We start from the raw sequence: 26,893 nt of genomic DNA, 5'->3' as shown, positions 1-26,893 counted from the left end.
AAAGAAAGAGAGAAAGAAAGAAAGAAAGAAAGAAAGAAAGAAAGAAAGAAAGAAAGAAAGAAAGAAAGAAAGAAAGAAAGAGAGAAAGAAAGAGAGAAAGAAAGAAAGAAAGATTTAAAAAACTAAAATTAACTATAATACGAAAATGTCAATGTCAATTAATGAGTCAATTATGAGCTTTCAGAGTTTATTTTAGATGTATTAGTATGAGTATTAGGTAGAAAAAACTAGGTATTCTCAAGTTCAAACATCTTTTTTCTCCACTGTGTTATAAAGAGAACTTGTGTTATTTGTGTAGGATTAATATATAATAATCCATATCTTGGCCGAGCTAGAAAAACTCCACAGTGTATAGGTTGAACCAATCTATTAGTAGTGGTGGGACCTATTGTTTTGACATCCTCCCTTCTGACTCTGACCATCTCCAGACTTCTTTTTTTTTTTTAAACTGGCGGGCAATTTTTTTAACTGACCGTCATTTCTGCATATGCCGCGGGCCGCGGAAAAATGAATGGCGTGCCACAGATGGCCCCCGGGCCATTGTTTCAGACACCCCTGTATTAGACTCATTGTTGAACATCAGCATGTGCAGTACATGTGTGATAAAACATGTATATTGGTGATATAAAGACAAACAGTCATGTCTCTTGTTTGCCAACTGCCTGCATCTGCAATGAATGAGTGCATAGTTGCTTGAATCACAAAGAGCGCTAAAACGTTGGCCTTCTCGCTTTTGCACATGTATTTCAATGGATGAAATGTTTTACATTATTGAATTAAAAATAAACGTGAGTGTAAAAACCAGAGAACTCAAATTTGAAAAGGCTCTGCTCAACTCCAAGTGAAACTGCAAGCCAGATGAGCAAATTCAGTTTAACATATTTATAATATAATTACAATATTTATTCAGTCTGTGTATTGGATCTCATCTTCGGTAATCCTGTGTGGAGGTTGTGTGTTCTTGTGCTTTGTCAGCTTCTTCCGCCATTCCAAAAATAGGGTAATGGAAATTCTCCATAGTTGTGAATGATTATTTGTCCACAATTAAGTGAGAAAGCAGGGACGGACTTTGTTCTAACAGCATACGCAGTCGAAAATGGATGGATGTTGGATGTATTTGTGTGGTTAAGATTTGAGAGGAGCTTCAAATCTTTTATTATTAACTCCAACATTGTTTGGATGCTTCCATCTCTCTACACCTGAGGTACAAGGTGGGATTCACTTTAAGATTCTTACCTTGCTTTTGGTGTAGACTGATTCTTGGCTACCTCCTGAGAGTCCAAGGGAGGACCTCTGGGATTGTTGAAAACAGGGAGATCTTTTCACATGGGATGTTTTTCTTGGTTGAAAAGCAACTGTTTGAGGGCTAACAATTCGTCAAAATTACTTTAGACAACCCTGCTTTAAAATCTAGACTACTTTGCCAATGCAATGGAATTTGGTCATCATAGTGTGCCTGCAACATCCATTATGTCTGACCACTGACCGGTTGTATCTTTTATCTCCAGTTGATTGAGTGTTAAGTGTTTTGGAGTGTATATGATCTGCACCAATGCTGCAGTATTGCTTGTGGGCTATGTTTAATGGCTCTCTCACACACTCTCCAACTAGTAGATGCATGTAGGTTAATTGGTGGATTTAGAGGCCGAGGGTGGAGGGGGAGTTGTTTGCCCATTGCGTATAGATCCAGAAAGGGTTATGGTGGGCCTACTGTGTTGTTACCCTCCTATGTAATGAAAGGGAGCTGTGCACACTCTCTGATTAATCCCTGCAGGAACTAAAGAATTACTCTCACAATTAAAGGACATGCTTTCTGTCCAATTTAGACTCTTTCTATTCTAACCACTCCCCTTAAAAAAAAAGATAAAAACAAAACAATCAGTTAGCCACAGCTTTGGAGATGTGTGCAAAACGGTCAATCTATGAGTGGTACAAACTCTGTTTTTGGAAGAGAAAAATACAAGAGGAAAGATATTTTGCATGTGCTAAAGTGGACTGAATATTTCTCTGAACAGTTTTAAATGTTCGTATATATATAACTAAGTACTATTAAAACTAAGTCCAAATGAACACAACAGAACCCAACTTCCAAGATCAGGGTGAAAAGCACAAAGTAAACAACAACCCCGTTTCACCTGCCAAGGGAGCTAATCTAAGATTCAGGACTTCAGCTCTTTTTCTTCTTTCTGTAGCTTTGGTTTGTCGAGGACTTTGTTGTGAGATTCAAGACTTATGTTTCTCTGTTTTCTGCCGAACGATTGTGCTTTGAAAGTCTTGGAGAGAAGTCGTTTTTCCTTGCGAACCACAGAGGCTGATCTGATGTGACATCAACAAGAGAGTCTGCCAACAGAACTTTAATAATAAGATGATTGCCGTATGAGTGTATGTCATTTAAACAGGCATTTGTTAGAAATCCTAAAAAAAGAAGTCTGTTTAATTATGGACAAAGTTCAACTATGATGCAATCTTGGTCTATTTTCTATTCCCATTTCTAAAACCTTTATTATTATATTCATTTATTATTTTGACTTGTTACATTCACCATATGTGGGAAAAGACACCTGATTTGAACAATGTTGTTTTGAAAACAGTCGAGGTTATTTTCCCGTGAAACCGAGACACTCATGTTTGTTTCCTAAGCAGGCCACCACAGACTTTGCCAAAGCCCTTTTTACTCCCCCCCTCTCTCTCTGCCTGGACCTCTTTCTCTCCTCCTCTTTCTCTCCTTTTCATTGTGTTTGTTGTTTTATGGAGGGGTTGATGTGGTCCAGATTGTTGCTGCCAACTGAGACTGTCTCACTTCACCTCCAAGCTTCTCGTCATTCAAAACAAACGGCCGCCGACAGTTACACAGAATCCAGTCTGTATGTTTTTTTTTTTTTCAGCTCTCCCTCACTTTACTTCTTTTACTTTTGAAACTTCCCTCTCTTGCTCTTAGTTTGCCTCCCCTCTCCCTCACTCCCCCCTTCCCCTGCCTCCTCTTGCTCCAGCAGGTCCGGACCACAGACACTCTCCCCACTCGTGTGAATGTGTCTGGGAAAAAGGGTGTATGTATGTGTCTCCATTGAGAACTTTTTTTTTTTTTTAAACAAAACTCTTTGTGAGAGAGGAGAGCAGTCCCCCCCCCGCGGTGCTGTGATTTGACTATCCAAACAGTCCGCTTCTGAGACATCCATCCTCCGGCAGGCTCCCGGGACAGCGCAGATTAACCTCTCAGACCCCTCGGACTCTGAACATCTAAGACGTCTCTCCATCTGAAGCAGCAGCCCCTGTAGAGCAGAGCAGCTGGAAGTCTCTACTCTCATTTCAAGAAGAGGAGAAGGAGGAGATCACGTCTGGATACATAGAGAAGAAGAGCAGAGGGGAGGCTCATCCGGGTTTTCGGGATCTTTCGGAAGGTAAGTCCTTGTCATGTCTGCTTGCTGTCTGCTGTTGTTAGTAACACCTTACCAAGTTTGTACCATTAAACACAAAGTTCAGGCAAACTCGGGCCCAAGTCAAAACTTTCTGTGCGCAACTGAAGCAAGAGGAATTTGTAGGCCATATTTGTGAATATGCACACAGCAGGAGTTTACAATGCAACCTGTTCAAACATCATGTTGCATCTCTTTGCTTAAACGCTCATTCTTTGCATTGAACTGTTTTACGATGTTGATCTTCTCGCTAAGACAACTCGTTTCACAAGGCATCCTGTGGTCGTACAACCCCGGCATCATTGCACAAGCTGTTTGTACGTTCTCCACTTTTGTGCCTCTTCTCTAAAGAGTCCGTTTGGGCAAACACTCCTCGGTCACCCCGAGTGAACTGACATGACAGTCCTGGCACTTTTATTCGTCATTGCCTTTTCTCGGGAATGACTAAAAAAGAAACAGCTTACGGAAAGGAGGAGACATGGTGATGAAATCCAACCTGGCATCTTTGATGACATCACTGCTATGTGTTTATCTTAAAAGGAGTTTTACTACCAAAAGGGAGTAAAACTATGGATATCTGAGCTGGGGACACACGCGGCATGCACGTTTTTTATTCACTGCGATCAGACAGATGTTCAGCACCTGAACGCTGCGCACATCAATCTCGTGTATGCAGATGACCTTTTCGATACGAAGCGGAGGATTTATTATGCTGGTATGCATCTGCTCCTTTCCCACGTGACTGTTTGGAATTTCCTTTGGAGCGCAGAGCTCTGGCTGTGGATTGAAGACAGCAGACAGATAATGGCACGCATGTCATACTTTTACCATCAACGGCCATACGTGCCAATCTCCGACACCAAGTACCTCTTAAGTCTCATTTTGAATTCTGCAAAATATTCAGGTTTAGCAAGGTTCAAACACTGTTATGCGTGAAAGCACATAACATCGGCTCATCATACGAAGAATGATTAGGGGAGTATGCTTTGAACAACATGACAAGAGAGCGAGAGAATTCTACCATTTACCTTTACCTGTCTTTCGTTATTGGCTTAATGTGTTCACTGCTTTTGTGATCAGGCCAACGCGATAACAGTAGTAGCTCGGCAACATTTGCTGGTGTTTTTGTGCCAAGGAACTGTTGAAGTGAGTTGAGGAGCTTCATTTTGAAGCTCTTTTAATAATTGCCCTTTGGTGTAATTTTTTTTGTGGCAGCTACGGTACAGTGTAGACATAAGACTCAAGTGATGCCCCGCTATTTTGTTGTTTACATTTAACCATTGTTTTTATTTATTAACTTCTCACAAGATTATAGAAGTTAAGAATAATAAAACAAACATTACCAGTACAGTCAGTAATAATGTTATGCCACCAACTATTTTAACTTATTTCCATTCATGTTTCCATATTCATAAATATGAATATCATGTACAGGATATAGTTTTCATCATTTGTGTTTCACGTAGGCCATAATATTCAGATTTTTCTCTTTGTGAGTCTTACAAAAGAAATGAGTGAGGTTGAATTACGAGTCCTCACCTTCTAGGATGTTTCTCAGTGTGCATCAAAATCCCGGTATGTATGCGCTCCTCTGATGCGGTCGGCCCCATTCCACCAAGTCGGTCCTAATCCTTCGTCATCAGCTGTTTCCTAGCCCTCGCCGCTTGCCACATGCCAGCCACTCTGAGAAAATGTGCTTCACATTACGACCATGTACAAAACATACCAGCAGCCTGATTCAGCTCGCAAAGTGCTCTGTCACGCTCACGTGTTAAAAAATATGGCTGATCCCCCTTCCCTTGTTAGCCGATCACTACTTAAGCTAGTGTGTAAAAAAAAAGGTTTATATTTCATTTTATTTATAATCAAATACCCCCCCCCGTGACTCATTCTGAGGTGGGCAGTTATAAGCTGATTCATTATTAATCACTACTTTTGAAGTGAGCTTGGCTCATCAGCCCTCAATTAGTCACCACTTCTTTAATGCTGCACTTAGAGACGTATTCGATAGGTATCTTCAATGAAGAGCACTAAGTGTTATTGGCATCTGGCGTCCTCCTTGTTTCCCTCCCACCTTATTGGCACAGCGCTGACAAGGCAGCTGCACCTCATTGAGCACGGCCTCTCCTGCAGGACACTGCGAGGGGGAAATGCTTTCATTATGAGTTACAAAACTGGAAGTTTGGAAGGAAATACTTCATGAAAGTACAAAGACAGCAGCATGTTTGCATGTACAAGTTAATATGCCGTCCACAACAAACCTTACATTTTTTGAGGTGGGTACATGTACAGCGGAAGTTATTTACCAATCTTTTTCAATTTGCTTACGATAACAGAGTGGTGGTGGGGGCCCAAAAAGAAAAAAAACGACACAATGGTAAAGACCCAAAAAATTGCATAAAAATCATGTGATTTGCACAATTTGATTTCATAAAAAAATCATAACGGAAAAACTATGCATTAGTTCTGACGCTTTTTCATTATTTTACTGTCTGCTATTGTGAGAATGCAAAATGGCGGCCTCATCCTGGCACTTCTGATCACAGTTCCCTCTGGTGTAATGCAACAAAACGTGTTTGTGTCTGGTGGCATTAACAGTAAAGACAGCTATATACACCTTTTGACATACAAACACATATCTATGTATCTTCACGACAATAATTTTTCATGTTATTCTGATATTAACCACCAAATATGAGTATTTTAGTTTGATGGAAGGATTTCTATCCATGGAAATAAATAGAGATCTCTTTATGCATTAGTCTACGTTACTAACGGCAGGGGTCTATTCATGCAGTGCAATCTGTAATCCAGGACGATCAAGAAAAACATCCTTTTGCTTTTCCGTGGTAAAAATATTCTGTACAGCACAGCACTTAAGTTAAAACAAGCCATCTGTATTACAGTCCAACAAGACTGTTGATCTGAGTGATTCCATTTTGGCCAGAACTGCACAAATAGTGGAACCAATTACTCATTTACTTGTCGCCCCCATTCTTATCAAGCTGGTGCTGTTTAAGAGGGAAAAGACTGGAATTTAGACAGTTGGCTTTAATTGTGTTCAGATGTTTTTGTTTTATTTTGAGGGGTGTGTGGGGGTGTGTAAGAGCCTATAGGGATCTGCAAATGTGTGTAGGCTGAGGGGATCGGACGCTTCAGTGTCAAAGAGGAAGGTGGGGTGATTACTACAACAATATTTTATATCCATCTATCCCCGTACGAACAGAAATAGTTTAAATCGTGGGTGGGATGTGTTTCACGTTCTGAAAAAAAAAAGACCCAAAAGACGGGCTGCTCGGAAACAGGCCCAGTTGGCGACAACATTAAGATCGACTGCTTAAGTAGAACCGGAACCTGAACATGTTTCAGTCTTTAATATTTTTTTTTTGTGCAGATAAAAAAAAGAAGTAAATCCATTAAAAGCATATCAAACGCCAGCCACATCCAAACCTGTCATTCTTTTCCACTGTTGGTCTTTAGGCAAGACCTCTTTATAGTGTCCCACCACTGCCACTACAAACACAGTTTACTGCTCAATTTGATGGAGGAAACCACAAAAACAGTTTCCAGAACATGTGTTGCCTGAGCATGTGAGCATGGTGGCTTTTGTTGCACAGGCAGTCACTCCGTCCAGCAGCTGATCTCAGCTTTAATTTTTTTTGGTCGACGTTGTTGCTAGATGTCATTTATTTTTCACGCAGAATCTGATTAAGCAAACTGTGAAAGCGTCAGTGTTGCTCCTAAATTACATGATACAAGCGGATTTTTGCTGATTGCGCTGTCAAATATCTTGTTACCAGAGATTCCTTGACTTGGATCATACTGTGGCCACTTGAGCATGTTATTCCTTTCTACTGTGTTTGGTGCTTGGTTTCAGATCAGTGAAAATCTATACATCCGCACAAGTCAATCACTAATTCAGCACATTGTGGAGCATTTACTGACAGTGTGTGACAATAGAAGACGTCTCTGCTCATGAATGATCTTTTGTTGTTACGTCTGCACAGTTTGCCTGTAAAAATGTGATGTAAATGATCAAGACAATTCGGTAAGTTCCATCTTATTTTATCTTCAACCCTGCAGTCACCCCATCAAGTTTTTTACGCTTTATGAAAAGAAATATCATTGAGTTACTACACCAACTTACTAATAAAGTTGGAAAAGATTACAAAAAACTATTGTCACAAGATTCATTAAACTTCATGTTTTGTTTTGCACCATGGCTAATGGGTTGATGTTACTACACATTTCATCATCAAACATAGATTTAGTAAAAAAATATTTTTCAAAGGTAGTGCAATAACTAGCATACATTTAATATCTATTAGAAATGTACAGTGCTTATATTCACCCATTATGCACTGATACTATTTTGTACATACCAATTGTACTTTACTGGCCTGACAGTTACAGTCTGGGTACGAGCCATGTCAGCCATATGTAAATACGTAAAGGTAAACCTGAGTGACCACACTTTAAGATTACTGCAAATTATGCTCATCTTGGCCAACAACGGCCCTGGTGTTTCAACCCACACTTCTGTCATGAAGCCGTTGAATGGAAGTTCAAGTAGAGAGAAGTTCACTTAAATTACCGCTTCACTTGTCCTTTTGTAGTTTTATTTTAACTTTGGTAGTCTCCAGAAGTCTTGTATTGGTTTTTTTCCTCACTCTATTTTGTAGTTGACACACAAAGGTTCCGACTTGTTCAATATATCTACCAAACTCCAAGTTATTTTTTCTTCTCTTTTTTTCTTCTTCCAAACTCCTTCTAAATAGTTCCTCTAGTGTTAAGACTAAGAACCCCCACAACTGAAACGCCTTGTTACAGGTCACATTGCAGTGAAATAATAACAACAAGCACATTGTTGGATATTCAAATATGATAAGGTATTGTTTGCTCAAATGTTGTCATATTTGAGTAAAACCTAAGCCATGTCAACAATAAGATTTATTTGCAATATTCTGCCATACAAATGTTTTGATAAGCCGTTTAATCAAACTACCTAAAACCCATATAAACTAAAACCTCTGCCTAAATTGTGTACTCACACTCAACTATGGTGTTGAATGACAAATTTAGAGAGAGAAAATACTGCATGCGTCTTGGAGGTGAGTCTCTTCACATAAAAGTTAATCCCTGATTTTGCAGTGTTCTGCCAAGGGAACAGGAGGTTGGCCTCAGGGGGATTTTGGCTGGGTGATAAACATGGAGCTTTGTTTGAACAAAGACGCAGCGGGTCATTATTTTCCCACAGCACAAGCCAGTTTACTTTTGTTGAATCATCTAATCGCCAAATAAGACTTTAGCGAAGGGAATGACTTGTGAATGTATTCTTCAATAGTGATTTCATTTATATTTGAGCGGGATTGCTCGCTTCCGATTGATGGATGTTTATTTTCAAGATTGACACTTCCTGTGAGAATAGACATCTGTATGTGATTGCGTGATGTGGTATTTCCCATATACGGATGTTTGTATGTTGTGCACTTGTGTTGTCATCATGTTCTCAGAGCATGTTCATGAAAGATGATTTTTTTACATTACATGCGTTTAGTCCACCAACTGTCTGCATAAGTTTCTGGTTAGTGGTCTTGTTGGTCTGCTGTCTCATTGATGCATCACAGACTCACACCCACTCAAGGTCAGGAAAGATTCCCGGACAGGAAGTGCAATCCCTCCAGCTGTGGCTCACAAGCCTTTTTGGAATTTTCTTTTCTGAGAATAAATCAACTGCTCTTCCAAACAGATTGACTTAAGGCTTCTTAACAGTGTAGTGTAGCTCTCACAAATGGACGTCTTATTGCCAAATGTTTGTGTTAGACTCCATTAATGGAGCTGTACTTAATAATCTGGCAAGTGTATATGAAGTGAAACTAATTCTTCTATTTTTAAAGTGCAATATTAAACCCCCCTAGGGACACACACGAGCAAACATTTGGCAGAAAATATGATTCGGCAAGCAGTTCCCACCTCATCACACACTTCTTTATCATTGCCAGATGTTCAAATCAAAGACACAGCAACAATGCGTGGAGATGAGCCCAGAGGTGGGATTACAAGTCGCTGGGGGACGCAAGTACACACTCATGAGGCCGCGTGGGCCGAGTGCTTCTCACTGCGGTTGATTTTAGCATCCTCCCTCCTTGACCGGCGACACTTTGAGTGGAGCTGCTCTTGTTTATGGAGAGCGGGAAGGGTCACCCTGTCACTAAATTCCCAGCACCTCTGAGAAATCATGCACTGCAGGATAACAGTTCATTCGTCATGGTGATTATTGTACCGTCGCTTTAATAAACACCAACTTTGTCAGACCTCCAGGCTTGTAATGCGTACAAGATTTTCCATTCTGTAAATATGTCCAAATCACTTTTGAGCAAACTGTCTACCTTGACTGAAGAAATCTCCTGTATTTGCTTTGATTTTATTATTTAGATGCACTGAGAAATAAAGAAAATTGTGGGACTGATTATCTATACTTACAAAAGGTTCTTGCTGAATAGTTAAAAAAAAATCTGACATCAAGTTCCAAGAGAACTTTGGTTCATTTCAGTTGCTGAAATCAATAGTGAAAACAAAATCTAGCAAGAAATCATTATCTTTCAGCCTTTGGCTATAGTATGTGCACATCACCATCAGAAAATCTATTGCAATCTGACATACAAGTACAGTTGCACACTTTTGTGCACATGAAGATTTCTTTCATTTCACCACCGAATACTTTTAAGACCTTCGACAATATATTGTCGACAATATATTGCCAAATTCAGAGTCTGTTTGTACCACACTCTGAGAAAAAGACGTTAATGGGTTCAAGCATGAAAGAAGCTTGGTAGTTCTGATTAAAACCACCATTGTATATTGCCCCGGGACACTAGTTACACTTCTCACCCCTAACATTCTATTACAAATTTTAAAGCCAAGGGCTTCTTCATTAAAATGCTCCATTGAGGCCTTTCCAAACTTGTTTTCACACAATCTATTTTGTTCTGCCGATCATGTTCCACGTCGAGGGTCATTTCCATAGATCAGCAGAACTGGGTCATGTTTCGAAACATGGCACAACTTCCAAGTAGATATTTAATACGTCAAACTTTGTCACAAAGCCGTAAACTCACGGCTGGGCTTGTTTTAATGAGACGTGGCATCACCTAGTGACTTGTTGCTGACACTCGGCTCAAGCTCGTTGTCACGTGTAGCTGTCACCACTCAGAAGCCATAAGCACTAGTGCATGACTCCCTCAGTGGCTGCCACCCCTCTTTGGGCCTCCTCCCGTCCCAAAGAGGGTGAGTGTGACCCCTCCGTTTTCGTCATCATCACCAGCAGGGTCCCAAGTGTATCAGCGATCCTGGGAAAGTTTTAGAGGGATACTGTGGGAATGTGAGCCACACACACCAGTGACAAAAAGGGGGAGAGGGGGAGAAGTATTGTGTGTGTGTGTTTCTGTAAACATGTAATACAGCATATGCGTTCCCTGGCATACAAGCCATGTGTGTGTTAAAAACAACAGCAAAAAGTCTCCCTCTGTTACTCTTTCACCTATTTTTATTAGAAGCAGGAGGCGGGACAGGAAATGGACCAGTCATGTCTTTGGATCAACTCGAGTGCTTTTCATTTGCCCGAGCGGAAGTGCCGATAGCAACTTATTTGAAGAGACAGCAAACTGACTATATATATTTTTTTATTTTTGACTTTAGATTTTCTTTCCGCCAGAGATTTCTAAAATAAATAATTTTGAATCAGATTATCAACTAGCAGATGTGTCAAGATACTGGAACGTCACATCGTGTGTGTGTGTGTGCGTGTGTGTGTGTGTGTGTGTGTGTCCAGCCACTCCTCCCTGTCATCTGCTCCCGATTGTGCCTTCCTCACCTGCCTCAATATCCTTGATTATCAAACATATTCTAAGTTATGCCTCATTCTGTCTCATCAGTAGGCTTTCACTGGCTACGTTTACATGGTTAAATATTTCTTTGATCCGATCAGAGTTTAGATTTAATTTATGATGGGCTGCACTGTTCTCGTTGTCGCTAAACAGTGATTGATTTGATTAGGAATTGGGTGTGTATGCGTCGTCACACTTTCAATGGGAACAAATTGCACCACGAGTGTGAGTAAATTTTCCGTTTGCAGAGTTTGTTGTCCAAGTTGTTCAAATAAATCAATTAGGACTAAAAGCATGTTATTAAATTGGAAATATTTCAGCAGTTGGTTTCAATTTTAAAGGTGGAAACAAAATTTTCCATGCGAAACTATCCCATTTAATGAATCATCCAAGTGTATTAGATGTTTTGATAAAGTTCCCATTTTTTCCCCAATGGTTCCCTCCTTCGCTTCCTCCTCCACCCTCGCTCTTCCCAAGGCGCTCTCTTCCGCCCTCTCTCTTTCCCACCCTGCTGCCTACATGCTAGCAGTGATGCATCCTTAACTGTTTCCAGACGTCTGTGTTCTGCAGGCCTTGAGCCCAAACAAGACAACAACCCCCTGTCCCCTCCCCTCTTCCTGCGACTTCACACTTTGGGACTTTGAGTGCTCCAAAGTGGGGATATAATGGTGGTCATCATAACTAGAATCACCTCAACGGACAAACGTCAGCGTCCAATTCAGACAAAAGTCAATGTCCAATTCATGAATTGAGCTTTGCAGTCCAGAAGCTGTTCATGTCTAAGGACACTGCAAAAGGCTTTCAGGTTGCTCTTGCGTCAACAGCTTATGTGAATGCCCTCCATTTCCCTTTTGTTGAATGCCCCACCAATTAATGGCTCAGCGTGGTGCGAGAATAACTCGGACGCAACATTGTTGTCAGCGGGCATGTTACAAAGACGCACACAGTTTGTTGGTGGTCAAAATTTTGGTGCTCTGCCACAAAAAAGGAGGTAGACATTGGCACACTGTTCTGGAGCAGCGAGGCATCAAACACCATCAGCGACAGACAGACTCTTATAAAACTCCTCAAATCGACACAAATAAGGCAACGAATATTTTGTCTCTCCTCTGACTGAAAGCAGATGGCCTTGACACGCATCTCAAACTGAATTTAACCAAATGGATTTCATGAGGGCAAAAAGCCATCCATCATGATAGAAAGGTCAAATGGAAAGAAGTTGTTGTATGCTAATTGGGGTGAACACAAACCAGATTTTCCTGCTGTTTTTTTTGTCTTATTTCAAATGAATGATTTATGGGCAAAGTAACTGGTTTACATTTTTAAGTCTGTCTCAGTTGAGGGTGTGTATGCTGGAGGTGATTTATGACTGTGTACAAACAATGAAGAGTATTGCATTAAAAGATCTTATCTGCTTGTCTGCAGAACGTGAGCAGCTCCACTATGAGGAGTGTGACCGTCATCACTCTCCATTTAGCAGTCACAGGTGAGAACGCAGAAAAATGAAAGCGGGGACAGCCAGACAGCCGCAGAGCATCACAACGTGATGCCAAAAACAAAATACAAAAGCCAAGTTGATATTTTTTACAGTTACTAACTTTAGAAACATGGAAAACCTGTTGTTTCTGCAGATTTTACTCAATGTCATATGTCATACAGCAATGATACCAGATATCAACTTTATTTTCAGTTATCACAAATTGCCCTGCATGCTTTTTTCACTTGCTCCAAATTTGATGCGACCTACTGCCCAGTGTTCTCAAATGCGGCCTCTTTGTGTGTGTGCGCGTGATTAATGTCAAACACGACGGATGCATCCCAGCTCACCTCTTTCCGCTTCAAGACATCTGTCATTGATGAGGCGTCGTCATCTCCTCACTTAGCCGCTCCGCACAATTCTTATCCGTCAACATCGTAAGACAGGACAGGATCTGGCATGTCGTGTTGATTTAACCTTTGGCCCTGTGCCGCTGCCTCCTGGTCTCCTTGACCTCCAACCTGACCCTTCCCCTTGTTGTGTCAACCGCAGTTCTTCTGTGTCTCTGCGGTGACGTGAGCTGCCTGGAAATCACGCCACATGACGGCCAGCTCGTCCTGACTGCGGGCTCTTCTCTCACGCTCACCTGCAGGGGCTCAGGGGAGACCACCTGGGAGTTCAAGAGGGATGATGTTCCTTATTTCCAGGTGGAACAGGGGCAAAGTGGAGTGCAGAGCCACCAAATTGTGCCAAATGGCATCCGATCCAGTGTTTTGAACCTGTGGAACGTAAGCTGGAAGCACACTGGGGTGTATCAGTGCATTGATCGGCACACTGGAGAAAAGAAGGAGGTGGATGTGTTTGTCCCAGGTTTGGAGAGCATTCTTTGATCCCCAGCTGAATTTGCATGTTTACGAGAATCCAACACTGTGACTTTTCCCGCCCGCAGACCCCCAGGTATGGTTTGTTGAAAGCGCTCACGGCATGCTGACCAAGACCAGTGAGCTGACCACCATCCCATGTGTGGTCAGCGATCCCAAGATCAACGTCTCCCTCTACGAGAAGGAAACTGACCTCCCAATCAAGGGCCGCTATGTCCCCAGTGAGGGGTACACTGCAGCCCTAGAGGACAGAACGTACGTGTGTCGCGGAAAGATGAACGGCGAGGTCAAAGAGTCCCAGGCTTTCTACGTTATCAGTATCTTCGGTGGGTATTATCTTTGCCAACCAATTAGTGCAGGTGTAAGTGTTGTGGTTGTTCAATTCACTCATTGAATGCCGGTATCGCCACTTCTCCCCCTCAGTCCCGGAGGCCATCGACGCCTACGTCAACGCGTCAAAGACGGTGCTGAAACTAGGCGAGCCGCTGACGGTCAACTGCACCGTGCACGGAGCCGAGCTGGTCTTTTTTAAGTGGGACGTCCCCAACAAGGAGGTGAGTAGGAAGCAGGCAGAACGAGCTTTTGTTCGTCGTTCCCCCTCGCCATCATCACTCTCAAGACTTTATAACCAAATTGCATCAAGATGTGAAAACACATGTACCTGCTATTCTGCTGCAGTGGTGGGAAGTAGCTAAAGTACAAATACCTTTAGATAGTTGTACTTTTACTCCCTACGTTTGAAAAATATTTGTACTTTCTGCTCTTTTTACAAAAATATCTGTATTTCTACCCAGAATATGAGTACTTTTGCCACCTGTATCTTTTTGTTACCTGTGATGTGCTATCATCCTTGATGCCAATAGTGCCTTTTCTCAGTGACCCCAGGAGTGCTGCTGTTTAACCACAGTCCTAATAAAATGTCTCCTCCAGGCTAATGATGTGGAACCACTAACTGACGTTCTGTCAGCCATGAACATGAGATCCTGCCTCATCTTCCCTCAAACTAGGCTGGCCCACAGCGGAAACTATGTGTGCCATGTTCACGAGGGTGTCCAGGACCAGACGGCCTCCGCCAGTGTCAACATCACAGTCCTCGGTCAGACACACACACACACACGCACGCACACGCGCACACACGCACACACAGATAATAAACTCACGCAGTACAGATTGTTATTGTGGCTCACCAACCAAGGAGAGTGCCTATTATGTGAACTTTATGCAAGTCCAGCCAAGAAGGAAGTTTATTTTAGAATAAATTAATATCTACTGTATTTATTTAGGTTACTGAAAAAGTGAAAGTGCGAAATAAACCTTGGACACTGCATTCATGCACATGGGGTCACACATGGGAACATATACTGTATACTAACCCAGAAAAAAAAACTGTCTTCAAGCAAATGTGACAATGAAAGATCACATTTTTATACTGTGCTATTTGGAAAATAAATATCATTTATTGATATTATTACCACCAGTATTAGTACTTTAGCTTAGCGTGTGACGTTTGGCAGCAAGTTTTCATGGCTGATTGTTGGCCACCCATGAAAACAATGAACAACAATGAAAACTTGCAACAGCTAATCACAATGCACATGAACTTCCAACAACAACAACGGCAACAACAACAAACATGGCCTGTCCAATGCCAGGCCATACTAATATACTTCGTTTTGCAATAACAATACCTATGAAATGAAAAAGCCAAGCGTGCGAAAATATACAAATGCAGTCACTGAGCTGGAGCGGCTAGTCTGTTTCCTCCTTGACAATTCTACTTTGCTGTTTGTGGTTTAACGGAGAAAAAAAAAGCCCAGTACAGTATCTATGGCGCATTGTTTCTTGAAAAGAATACTTGGGGTCACAGTTTTTCCATTGCATCAAGTTGGTTATGTGCGGCACGGTCAAACGTCGAGTGTTCAGCAGAGGGAGTCGCAGACTGTATCTTTTTGTTTTTGCACGTGGTGTGTGGGGGGCCCAAATCCCGTGTGAGGAGCTTCTCGAGAACTACTAAACTCGTCTCGCTGCCTTCTGGGCGTTAGTGGTTGCTTATTCTATCTGCAGTGAGGTGTGTCATGTTTATGAGATCTTCAAAAAACTTGAACCTCCATGCTCCACGGTACTGCCGGTCATCGTGAGTTTTTCTTCCATGGGAAGCAGAGGTAGTGAATGCCTTGCTCAATCTTTACACCCAGGAAAGTCAGCTAAATAGACTAGATCTAGATCCACTCATCCACTCGGTATGAATAACTGTTTCAGCAATATATTCATTTTAAAGATTGTGTGGCTAATGATTGTGGAAACATCTTCCCTCAGAACGAGGCTTTGTGGCCTTACGACCGGCTGAGAATCGTCACATTTCGGCCCGGCTGCAGGAGAACGTTGAGCTGAAGGTGGAGGTGGAGGCTTACCCTCCCCCTCAGGTTAGCTGGAGCAAAGACGGCACTGCCATCAAAGGAGACAAAATCATCATGTACAGACAGGAGCATGAGATCAGGTAGAACCACATGGATTAAGCAAAGATTAGACATTTAAGTAATTAGCACTGAAGCTTCCTCAGAAGAGGAGCCTCCAGAGACAACTAGTTCTTGTCAGTCATCAGAAGATAAGGCTGAGTGTAACATAATATCCTTTGATGGTGGGTGGGGTTTATACCACAACCATAAACACAGGAAACATAAACAAGTCTTGGCACTAAAGCATTTCTATAATTTAAAGAATTGGGCAAGAAGAAAAAATGACCCAAAAAAGTTTAAGTAAAAATATTTATATTTATTTACACCCAAGTATCATTTAAGGGGGATTAGCAGAAAATTAAACTATGAGTGACTCGTACCAACTGACAACTGATGCTTAACCAGTAGAGGGCACTACATTACTGTGATCTACTCTGCCTATCTTCATGAATGTGTATGTGTACTTTATACAAGAGATTTAGTTTGATAACTTTGAATGACGTTTTACTCTTAAAATGATTCCGTATTCCTCTCAGATATGTCAGCATCCTCACGTTGGTGCGGGTGAGGCCAGAGCAGAGGGGGCTCTACACTGCCCGGGTCACCAATGGAGATGACTCCAAGGAAGTCACTTTTGACCTGGAAGTCCAAGGTGAAATTCTTTGAAAAAGGCCATTGGAATTGTGAGTCGATTGCATAAGAAGGGAGGTTGGTAACCAAAAACAAAAACGATATTAATTGCTTTGCATCCAAGAGAAATGTATTAATCATTTTTTATGACATGCTTGGAGGCCACTGGAAAAGTTGGAACCCCAGGCAATACAACTTAAGCAATTCAAAATCATTATTTATATAACAGCATGACAGAAACATAAAAATCTAATCAAATATCAAACTCAACAGAAATATTGATTACAATGGTCAACAAATAGAGGCTGAAATTTGACTGGACAAAATAACATCTGCTTCTAATGGAAGCAGTGCAGCCATACCACCAAATCGATACTAGAATGTCAGTAACTGAGTTAATACATTTAAAATTTTACAAAACAAATATTAATGTTAGGTTGTAAATGTAAGTCTGCACTTCTGGTACTCTTTAGACCATCACTGAGTGCAACCAAGATTACTAAGCCTGTGTTTGTGTATGTGTGTGTGTTTATGTAGTTCCCTCTCAGATAAAAGATCTGACTGACCTCCACCTTCCTGGGAAGAGACACCTTGTGACCTGTTTAGCTGAGGGGGTCCCGACCCCGACCATACAGTGGTACAGCTGTGACAGCATGCTCAAGTAGGCCAATGACTACGAGGGAGCAAAACACTCGTCTTTGCCCCCAATGTAAAGTTATTTTGTTCCACAGGTGCGACAACAAGACTACAATATGGCAACCGCTGGCACCAGAAACAGAAGTGCTGAGCATTCAGACCAACGTCACTCACAGCGAGAGCCGTAAAACCAGTCAGGTGTGGAGCCGTCTGACCTTCCACAAGCCGCAGCAGGTCACAGTTCGTTGTGAAACCAGCAACCAGGCAGGGAAGGTGGACAGAAGAGACGTCAAACTGGTATCCAGCAGTAGGTGTCTCATTTTGACTTGTCCAGTAAGCACGGCGGATGCAGTGGTTAGCGTGTCTGCCTCAGATTCAGGAGCTGCCGAGTGACCACCTCGGTTATAGAATGCAGCAACCATATAGAATGCAGTGAAATCTCCGGGACTTATGAATACACATTATTAATGCAAAGAAACATTGAGCAAAAAATATTCCAAAGTCACGTAAACCTTTGGGAACCTGCTGCACTTAAACCTAAATATCTCTAAATAATGTCATTGCTAATGCATGTACTGAAGGCAAGGTACACTTTATTGTTTTGTAATGTTAAATTGACGACTGTCATTACAACAAGACATGATATCTTTTAGCCAGTAATGTACTCTGCTGCAGACTTATTACATCAATTGAGCCTTAACTCAAGGAAAACAAAACATGCTGTTAAATGAGGGGGAGCTAAACAAATATTTGGCAGCTTGTTGTTAAAAGCTTCAGTTCTCAAGAATCATTGAGGTCGAGTTTATGTTTTAGTTATATTGTATTAAGTTGTAAATATCTGGTGCATAAATACTGTATGTTATCACACTTCTTTCTTACGCTAACATTCCTTAACTTTACATAATGGCTATAGCCATGACTCGCTGTGTTCGGAGACAACATATTCTGTGTGGGAGAAAAAAACAAAGACAAAAGATAGAAGTACTGATTCAACTCATTTAGTTAAGTAAAAATTAAAAAACAGTACAGACTCTGAAATATACTTGCGTAAAAAATTACAAAGTTGATGAGTGACCAGGGTTCATATGTGTCATTTTTCCACAGTGATTCTACAATTGTGCAAAAATGTCATAAAGTAATGGAAGGCAAAAATAGGAATGAATTTCTATTGTTTACTACTATGTGCTCTTAGTACTACTAGCAACATTATAAAATTCTACCATTTGAGATCTAGCACTTCAATTGGACGCAGATGTCAACTACTGCTTACTAGAAACATCTACTAGTCAAGTGTCATCTTGTAATTTCTCTAGTGTGCAGAAATCCAGTTATCCAGCAGTGGAAGGCAGTAGTGGACAAAACATCACTAGCACGGCATGGAATAAATGCTGAAAGGGCATTCCATTAGACTCTAATGATTAGAGCTTGTGTACATGTCATGTGCTCCTTTTCTGTTGCAGCTCTCTTCTCCCAGGTGGCAATATTGGCAGCAGTCCTTGCCTTGGTGGTCATCATCATCCTGTCCATCATCATTCTCATCGCCGTGTGGAGGAAGGTGAGACACAAACTCAAGCGACTTCCTGTGCTGATGTTACACGTCACGGCAGAGTCAGTCTCACAATTGTTTGTGCGTGTGTGTGGTCAGAAACCTCGCTACGAGATTCGCTGGAAGGTGATTGAGTCTGTGAGCCAGGATGGTCATGAGTACATCTATGTGGACCCCATCCACTTGCCCTATGACCTCACCTGGGAGATGCCCAGAGACAACCTGGTGCTGGGTGAGTCCTCCACAGGCAGAGGCCGATTGTGTGACGTTGATTTTTACTCATAAACTAGACTTGATTGTGATATTATATCACCTCAATATTATATTTATTCATCATTTTGTCCTTTTTTAATAAATAAATAAATAAATAAATAAATAAATAAATAAATAAATAAATAAATAAATAAATAAATAAATAAATAAATAAATAAATAAATAAATAAATAAATAAATAAATAAATAAATAAATAAATAAATAAATAAATAAATAAATAAAGTCTGTTTAATTATAGCTAGAATGATAACTTTAGAAAATGCACTGCTTTGTCTTTTTTGATTAATTATGAAATATATGAGGCGGCTTGGTGGAGCACTGGTCAGCACGTCCACCTCACAGTTAGGAGGGTGCTGGTTCGATTCCACCTCCGACTCTCCCTGTGTGGAGTTTGTATGTTCTCCTCGTGCCCACGTGGGTTTTCTCCGGGCTCTCCTCTTTCCTCCCACATCCCAAAAACATGCTTGCTATGCCAATTGAGCACTCTACATTGCCCCTAGGTGTGAGTGCGAGTGCAAATGGTTGCTTGTCTCTGTGTGCACTGCGATTGGCTGGCAACCGGTTCAGGTTGTCCCCCGCCTACTGCCCGATGACTGCTGGGATAGGCACATGGATGGTAGCTTACCTAAACCTTAGCCCTAGCTCTAACCCTAACCCTAACTCTAACCCTAACCCTAGGACTAACCCTAGCTCTAACCCTAGCTCTAACCCTAACCCTAGCTCAAACCCTGTGAGCATAGTCATTATTTTAGCAAAGTATTTTGTATTCATTTTTCAACATTATACATAGGACATGAAAATTGTAATGAGAATAATAAGTTTAATTCATATAGTGCCTTTCTAGGGACTTAAAAATTGGAACAGAATATTACATATGGAAGAAATGTTCTCTGTATTACATGTGTACAATCAAAACAGGAGTTGAAATGGGTGCCATTTTAAAAGTAATACAAATTTACAGGCACAAGACTCCAATAATATGTAGATTCTTCTGACAACATGTTCTGAGTCTCTAATGATCTTTTCTTTGTGTTTCAGGTCGCACACTTGGATCGGGAGCTTTTGGCAGGGTGGTTGAAGCCACTGCCTATGGTCTCGCTCATTCTCAGTCCAGCACAAAAGTGGCCGTGAAAATGCTGAAATGTAAGACGCATATAGAAAATATCAGGCTGGAGTCGGGCTTGTCCCGCGCTCTCGACTGAGCTTTTGTTTGCTTTGCTTCTACATTCAACTACCAAGCCACTGAGTAGTAGTGTGCGCTTTCACTGTCCTGTTCCAAAATCAAAAGCTGAATGTCTTTCACTTTCCGCTTTCTTCCAGCAACAGCCAGAAGGAGTGAGACTCAAGCCCTGATGTCGGAGCTGAAAATTATGAGTCACCTTGGTCCCCATCTCAACGTTGTCAACTTACTGGGAGCCTGCACCAAGCATGGTGGGCAGCATGTTGAATGTCTAGGCTACACCTAGACGAGGACTAAATAATTTTGATTGGCTGGGCTCATATCCTGGGAGCTATGCAAATACCTATTTTGGAATCTTGCACCCCCTTTGCAGAAGTTCCAGAAATTTCAGCAAATCAAAACACAATATACATTTGTTTTTGTGGTTTCCCGATTAAAGAACAGCAAGCAAAGTGACCAACAATTTTAATTTCTGAAGCATTGAGACCGCATTGAATCAGACCTCTCGCTTGTTAAATTCTTTCTCCAAGTCGCTCTCTTTTCTCTCGTGTGACAACATGAGTTCAAATTTCACGCAAAAGAATAAAAAATGAGACGATGTCATGGTGGCATGTGTTTTTCCTAAATCTAATTTCACTAGCCTTTAGCCAAGGATGATTTAATTTATTTGGCATTCGTATTATTTTGCATATTCATCTAAACAATCAGTACAAATTTCTTGCATATCAAGAAGTATTTAGCTTGACCGTCTAACTGGATGAGTTTCTACACTATGCTCAAACTTACCAATTATTCAAATAATTGATACTTTACACAACCTGGTTTAGTTTAATATGGGGCATATTTCTGAAATAATGTATCTTTTTTACATCTGTCTAATTTATGACATAGCCATCGTCCAAAGAAAACTGATCTGATCTTATCCTTCCCTCTTTTATTGACCATTCAGGTCCTCTGTACCTGGTGACTGAGTACTGTCGCTATGGCGACTTGGTGGACTACTTGCACAGAAACAAGCACACCTTCTTGCAGTATTTTGCAGAGAAGAACCAAGAAGAAGACTACCTGATCTCGAGGGGAAACAGTCCACTCAGTCAAGGGAAAGGGTGAGGAAGGAACTTTTTGGTAAAACTATATGTGCGGGGGCATTAGAACCCTGATCATGTCGTCCTCTCCCCGCAGCTACGTGTCATTTGGAAGCGAGAGCGATGGAGGTTACATGGACATGAGCAAAGACGAGCCTTCCATCTACGTTCCCATGCAGGAGCAGATGGACTCTGTCAAGTATGCCGACATCCAGCCATCTCCGTATGAGTCCACCTACCAGCAAGACCTCTACCAGGAACAAGGTCTGGATGGAGAAATGTGTGTCTTCTGTCTTCAGTTTACAAGAATTCCTTTTCACTGCTTTTGCCATATGCGATGCAGCCGTCCACATATCTCCAGACAAATGGAGGAATGCGCTTAAAATAGACACTGCTGAAACACACATTGCACTCAGCCACTACTAAAATGCACACACTCAATCTTGACACATCAGCTCCACTAGGTTCCTCTAGCAGTGATTTTCACTCTTCATCATGTTTATCTGCTCACCCTCTCCTGTGGTCCAACTCATCTATAGTTGGCAGCAGACTAGACCTGGTCATCAGCGACTCGTCCACACTCACCTATGATGACCTGCTGGGTTTCAGCTTCCAAGTGGCTAAGGGCATGGAGTTCCTGGCTTCCAAGAATGTAGGACATTGACAAAAATGACTTTCTGAATGAGACATCAATAATAAACACGAGAGTTAGGGCATGCGTTGAAGAATTAAAGCAGATAAATGTTACTAGAATTGGTTCATTTTGTTTTATTGTTTGTTGTATTGGCTTTGCACCCATGCAGTGTGTTCATCGTGACCTCGCCGCCAGGAATGTATTGATCTGTGAGGGCAAACTGGTGAAGATCTGTGACTTTGGACTGGCCAGAGACATCATGCATGACTCCAACTACATCTCCAAAGGCAGCGTGAGTAGGAAATAGATGAACCGATAATGTCATCTTCTCGGTCAATTTCTTTTGTAATTTTTGACAGGGTGCAATATTTTACAGAAAGTAACATGTAGGGATGCTTGTTCATCAAGTTCACGTTTTCCACAATTCAAACATTGTACATTGGGACATTCTATTATTTAAACAATCTGTTTGTTCATTCATTTAAATCCATTTAGACCTTCCTGCCCCTCAAGTGGATGGCACCAGAAAGTATTTTCCACAATCTCTACACAACATTGAGCGATGTGTGGTCTTACGGCATTCTTCTCTGGGAGATTTTCACACTGGGTAAGTCCACACACGCATTGTTCACACTAAATCGATCATGAGAGGGGTTTATTTATTGAGATCTAAAAAAGGAAGCAACTTGTACTGTAAATGATGAACTCTGCAATGCATTAATCTGACACTTGGTTAGGAAATAGCAACATATTACATGAAGTGTTGCTGAAAAAGGTAGGCGATGTTCATTTGAACTCTCAAGCAAACTCTAAACATTGCAGGTCTGTGTTTTTCTTAAAAAGGAGAGTAATAATGCCAAGGCCAGCTGTAATTATTTTTACTTATTTTCCAAGACAAAGTCAGATGAAATCTCATTAGTTAGGCTTTAAAATTAGCACCCAATTGCATTGGATATGGTCAGTTTATTTATATGTTTTTAGCTTTTTGAATGTTTTTTTTAAATAAGCGTGAAATAAAGGGGACATTTTAGAGATCTGTACATAGCATGTGAAGGACTAAGCCCCTAAGACATTACAAAAATAAACTGAGGCTCTGTGACTTGGTAACCCAACATTCTGTCCTTTTTTTTTTTTATTATTATTTATGTCTTCATATTTTCTTGAAGGGAATTAAAACAATTTTTGACATTTAACTTACATATCTATGTAATTTAGAATGTCAAGGTTTTCAGTCCCTTTGTTACTGTTTATTTCAAACTGTCTAGGTCATAGTTTCTGAAGCAATCTGCACACTTTCCACAGGAGGAACCCCATACCCCGACCTGCCTATGAATGAGATGTTCTACAGCGCCCTGAAGAGAGGCTACAGAATGGCCAAACCTGCTCACGCCTCTGATGAAGTGTAAGTAAGCTAAGTGGAACTATCACCCCAGGGTCAATATGAACTCTATTGTTAAAAGAAGGAAAACACACAAAGCTTTGTTTAAATTTCAGCTATGAGATCATGAAAAAGTGCTGGGACGAGAAGTTTGAGAAGAGACCCGAGTTCTCCTTCCTCGTTCATTGCATGGGCAACATGCTGACTGAAAGCTACAAAAAGGTATTTTATTACACTCATTATTCACTTTGCCTCTTTGTGCAGCGATTGTTATTTTTAAAGTGCGCTATGAAACAATGATATGTCAACGTGAGCTGCATTTCTCTCATTGCACTCATTTCAACATTATATGAACATATTTGTCCTCAGATTGCATTCTACTACACTGAGACATCAATCTGAATTTGATGTATTGTTCCACCCTGTGTTCAAAGAGCTTTCCATAAACACAATAGTATGTGCAGTAAAAAATGTATGGTAAAGGTCAGTGGATGCAGGAGGAGTTGATCAATCAGTTACGTCTTTTCAACAGAGATACAGCCAAGTCAGTGACAACTTCCTGAAGAGTGACCACCCAGCTGTGGCTCGCACAAAGCCACGCCTCACCTCCCCTTTTGCAGAAGCCAACTCCACGTTAAGCCCCTCCTCACCCTTCACCGTTTCCCATCCTCCGGAGCCTCGCGGTTGGCACTCAAACTCGCAGGAGGCCGTGCCTTCGTACAACGACTACATCATACCCATCCCGGACCCCAAGCCGGAAGATGCTTTCGCTGACATGGGGTCGGAAAGCCCAGCGAGGTAGTAAACTAGTGGTGTTAGGATCCAGTTTGCACATGTGCACCAAATGTTGCATTTATGTTTCTCCCCATGACACACCCGCACATCCAGATGTTAGGTTGAGACAATAGCGGAATTGTGCATGGTAAACGTCACTCGTATCACAGAGATGAACATGAAGCCAAGTACAATTGCCTTCGGTGGCCAAATAAATTATTGAAGTTTTCAGGGGGCTGTTCATTTTTTTTATTACTAGATCAACCCTGAGAGAAAAGTCAGTCAAAAGAGGAGGGTGTGGGAGCAAGGAACACCATGACATAATCCACAAATCAAACAGCTGTTTCCAAAATCAAATTTTCAACTTTTACACTTACTTAGCCTTCGTCATGTCTACTCTTTGTCATGCTCATGAAATAGATCAAGTGACTGTGAGGAAAGAGCTGGAATATTTGGAATCACAAAAGCTGACTGGGCTTTAGGTTTTCGGTTGGTGGAGGTCCTCCAGGAATAAGAAATAAATAAAGGCTCTTGTGCGTTTGGCTCAAAACCAGAATTGGAGCACGGGTGTCAAATTCAAGGCCCCTGAATAAAGTGTGTCCTTTTTATGTTTCTTGCAAAATTGATTTGTTGGATTTGGGCAAAAAATCTTCAGAAATTGCTATTCTTAATCACTTTCTGCACCAAATCTACTGTCTATGTCAACAACATATCATGGCAGAGTTTTTCACTAGATTGTAAATAACTTGTGCATCCCCTTTTTGTGACATGATGGTGTGACCTTTCGTGAAATATATGCTTTGGCTCAATAAGGGTGAGCAAATACCGGTTGCTTTAAAAAAAAGAAATCAGTTTAAAAGATACAGTCTGAGTTGTTCTCTATCTCTAAAGACAGATGCATGAGACGTTTTGCTTTAAGTGCAAAAAGCACAAAAGTGGTGTCATGTGACAAACTGATAGGTGACACTTTGTCACTGTGTCATTGTGTCTCCTTCTCAGCTCTGTAGCTCTGGAGGAGGAGACGGACTCGGTGTCTCAGGACACGGCCGATACGCTTCCGGAGGACCGTCTAGAAGGGACCAGCGAGAGAGATGCTCTGCTGGGCTTCTCGGGGACGCCTGAGGTAGAGGACAGCTTTCTGTAGTCGCATTCAGGAATCCTGGAAAAAGGGCAGGGGGACTTTTTCCTCCTATTATTAAACAGGCTGTAAAAAGGGAACGTGACTAAAGTAGAATGTAGCATCATGGAGACTAAAAGGAGCTTTGTATTTCCACTAAGCACTCGAGACGTTTTGATCTTAGTCTGTATCTATTTTTTCATTATCACTCTTAATACCTCTGAGTCCAGAGAGTCAGTAATCAGCATGCTTTTGTCATTCTTAGAACGCCGCCACTGCACAGATACGATACATTCTTTGCAATATTCCATGGTACTGCCTGTAATTACTGAATTATTTGTGACCTATTAGCCATGTCAATGTTTTCACTATATTTGTTAGAAAGATGAATATTCATGTTGCATACAAATACTATTTGATAACCATAGCTTATCTAAAGAAACAAACATATTAGAAAATGTTGAAAATGCACGGTGAAATGCAGAATGATTTTCTATGCACTGTTTTGATATTTTATAATAATCGGTGGTTCTAGTTAAAGAAGCTAATGAGAACACTATGAAATATTGTTGTCCTTTTGAATGATTTTCACATTATGTGTGTGTATATGCCTTCATTCATAGTTCTGTGCCAGATTTGCACTTTATGTTGGAAATGTATGTACTATATTCATGATCAAGGTACATTTGAAATAGTTGTACTACGTTCATCTTGTTTTTCCTTTTTAATTACTTCACTGGTTCTTTTATATCAAACAAATTATTTTAGGTGTGTTTACCTGACATGTTTCGGCGGGTTCTTCCGCCTTCATCAGAGTGTCACTGATGTGGTTGTGACGCGTCTTTATCAGCTGATGGATGAAGGCGTGGCTCACCTGTCAGATTTGACAGTACATTTGAAATGTTCATTCTTTTAAAAGAAGTTTAACCTGTATATCCTCGCTGGCATTTGGTAATGTTTAAGAAACTTTATGACAATGAACACCACAATGGAAAACTAACAAAATGGCAAACCGTATAGAAAAAAATTCATGGACAAATGTATTGAGACATGCGTCTTGGTTTTACACCTACATCTTGAATTTTCAGGAAACCAAAATTGACAAAAACATAGCTCATAAAGCCTGCTTGGATCAAACTTGGTGTGGAAGATTTTAACTTCCTGTATTGTACATAAACAGTGAAGAAGGCAGGAATACAAATATTGATATAAAAAAGGGGGGGGGAACACTATAGAGACAGGCGAAAGAGATTTAGGCGTCCGCCTGCCAGTGAGGATGTGCGGTTGTTACACCGAGGAGAAGAATAAAAACAGCGTATCACTGCCTTTGCACAAAAAGAAACAAAACAGTGCCTTTGTTTTGTACAGTCTATTCACTGTACATATTATTGCTCATTATAAAGGGCTACTGTGCGCTAACGTCCTGTTCCCACCACTTTGTCCACCGTGTCCGACAACCACAAGCTATGCTACCAAAGCTCTATGTAACATGACAATAAATGTGTCAGCATACACTCTCTCAGTTC

General features: G+C 41.1%; 1 protein-coding gene and 1 long non-coding RNA gene across 6 annotated transcripts; one reads left to right on the top strand and one right to left on the bottom strand.

Annotated features, from left to right (window-relative positions):
• Window positions 1–2,739: 2,739 nt before the first annotated feature.
• pdgfrb (platelet-derived growth factor receptor, beta polypeptide) lies at window positions 2,740–26,889 on the top strand. 4 transcript variants are annotated; one of them, XM_061277991.1, is made up of 24 exons: window positions 2,740–2,864; window positions 3,187–3,398; window positions 12,725–12,785; window positions 13,329–13,646; window positions 13,726–13,983; window positions 14,081–14,211; window positions 14,588–14,753; window positions 15,974–16,154; window positions 16,650–16,765; window positions 17,281–17,404; window positions 17,475–17,686; window positions 18,840–18,934; window positions 19,025–19,157; window positions 20,238–20,342; window positions 20,520–20,630; window positions 21,329–21,485; window positions 21,562–21,728; window positions 22,004–22,116; window positions 22,268–22,390; window positions 22,594–22,705; window positions 23,401–23,500; window positions 23,593–23,698; window positions 24,009–24,274; window positions 25,250–26,889. In XM_061277991.1, the coding sequence occupies exons 3-24, from the start codon at window positions 12,743–12,745 to the stop codon at window positions 25,392–25,394; spliced, it is 3,282 nt and encodes a 1,093-aa protein (XP_061133975.1). In that variant the 5' UTR covers window positions 2,740–2,864; window positions 3,187–3,398; window positions 12,725–12,742; the 3' UTR covers window positions 25,395–26,889. The 4 variants fall into 4 exon arrangements, with proteins under 4 accessions (XP_061133975.1, XP_061133984.1, XP_061133956.1 ...); XM_061278000.1 differs by lacking the exon at window positions 2,740–2,864 and having other exon boundaries at window positions 3,256–3,398; window positions 13,332–13,646; XM_061277972.1 differs by lacking the exons at window positions 2,740–2,864; window positions 3,187–3,398 and adding an exon at window positions 3,999–4,128.
• LOC133153831 (uncharacterized) lies at window positions 3,095–5,227 on the bottom strand. Of its 2 annotated transcripts, XR_009714395.1 has the most exons (4): window positions 5,182–5,227; window positions 4,953–5,096; window positions 4,095–4,190; window positions 3,095–3,269 (listed from the first exon to the last, which is right to left on the bottom strand). It is a non-coding gene; the product is annotated as an uncharacterized LOC133153831 (long non-coding RNA). The 2 variants fall into 2 exon arrangements; XR_009714394.1 differs by having other exon boundaries at window positions 4,953–5,223.
• Window positions 26,890–26,893: the final 4 nt, after the last annotated feature.

The sequence above is a fragment of the Syngnathus typhle genome, linkage group LG1 (assembly GCF_033458585.1).
Source record: "Syngnathus typhle isolate RoL2023-S1 ecotype Sweden linkage group LG1, RoL_Styp_1.0, whole genome shotgun sequence".
Taxonomy (NCBI): domain Eukaryota; kingdom Metazoa; phylum Chordata; class Actinopteri; order Syngnathiformes; family Syngnathidae; genus Syngnathus; species Syngnathus typhle.
Note: the sequence above shows the minus strand (reverse complement) of the source record. Positions and strands in the feature narration are given on the sequence as shown.

Excerpts from the sequence above, each read along its gene's own strand:
- pdgfrb (XM_061277972.1), top strand. The coding sequence starts at position 4,084 with ATGCAGATGACCTTTTCGATACGAAGCGGAGGATTTATTATGCTG. Across the intron at positions 16,766-17,280 it reads TTTTGACCTGGAAGTCCAAG|TTCCCTCTCAGATAAAAGAT; the intron begins GTGAAATTCTTT and ends GTGTTTATGTAG. Across the intron at positions 24,275-25,249 it reads GGGTCGGAAAGCCCAGCGAG|CTCTGTAGCTCTGGAGGAGG; the intron begins GTAGTAAACTAG and ends TCTCCTTCTCAG.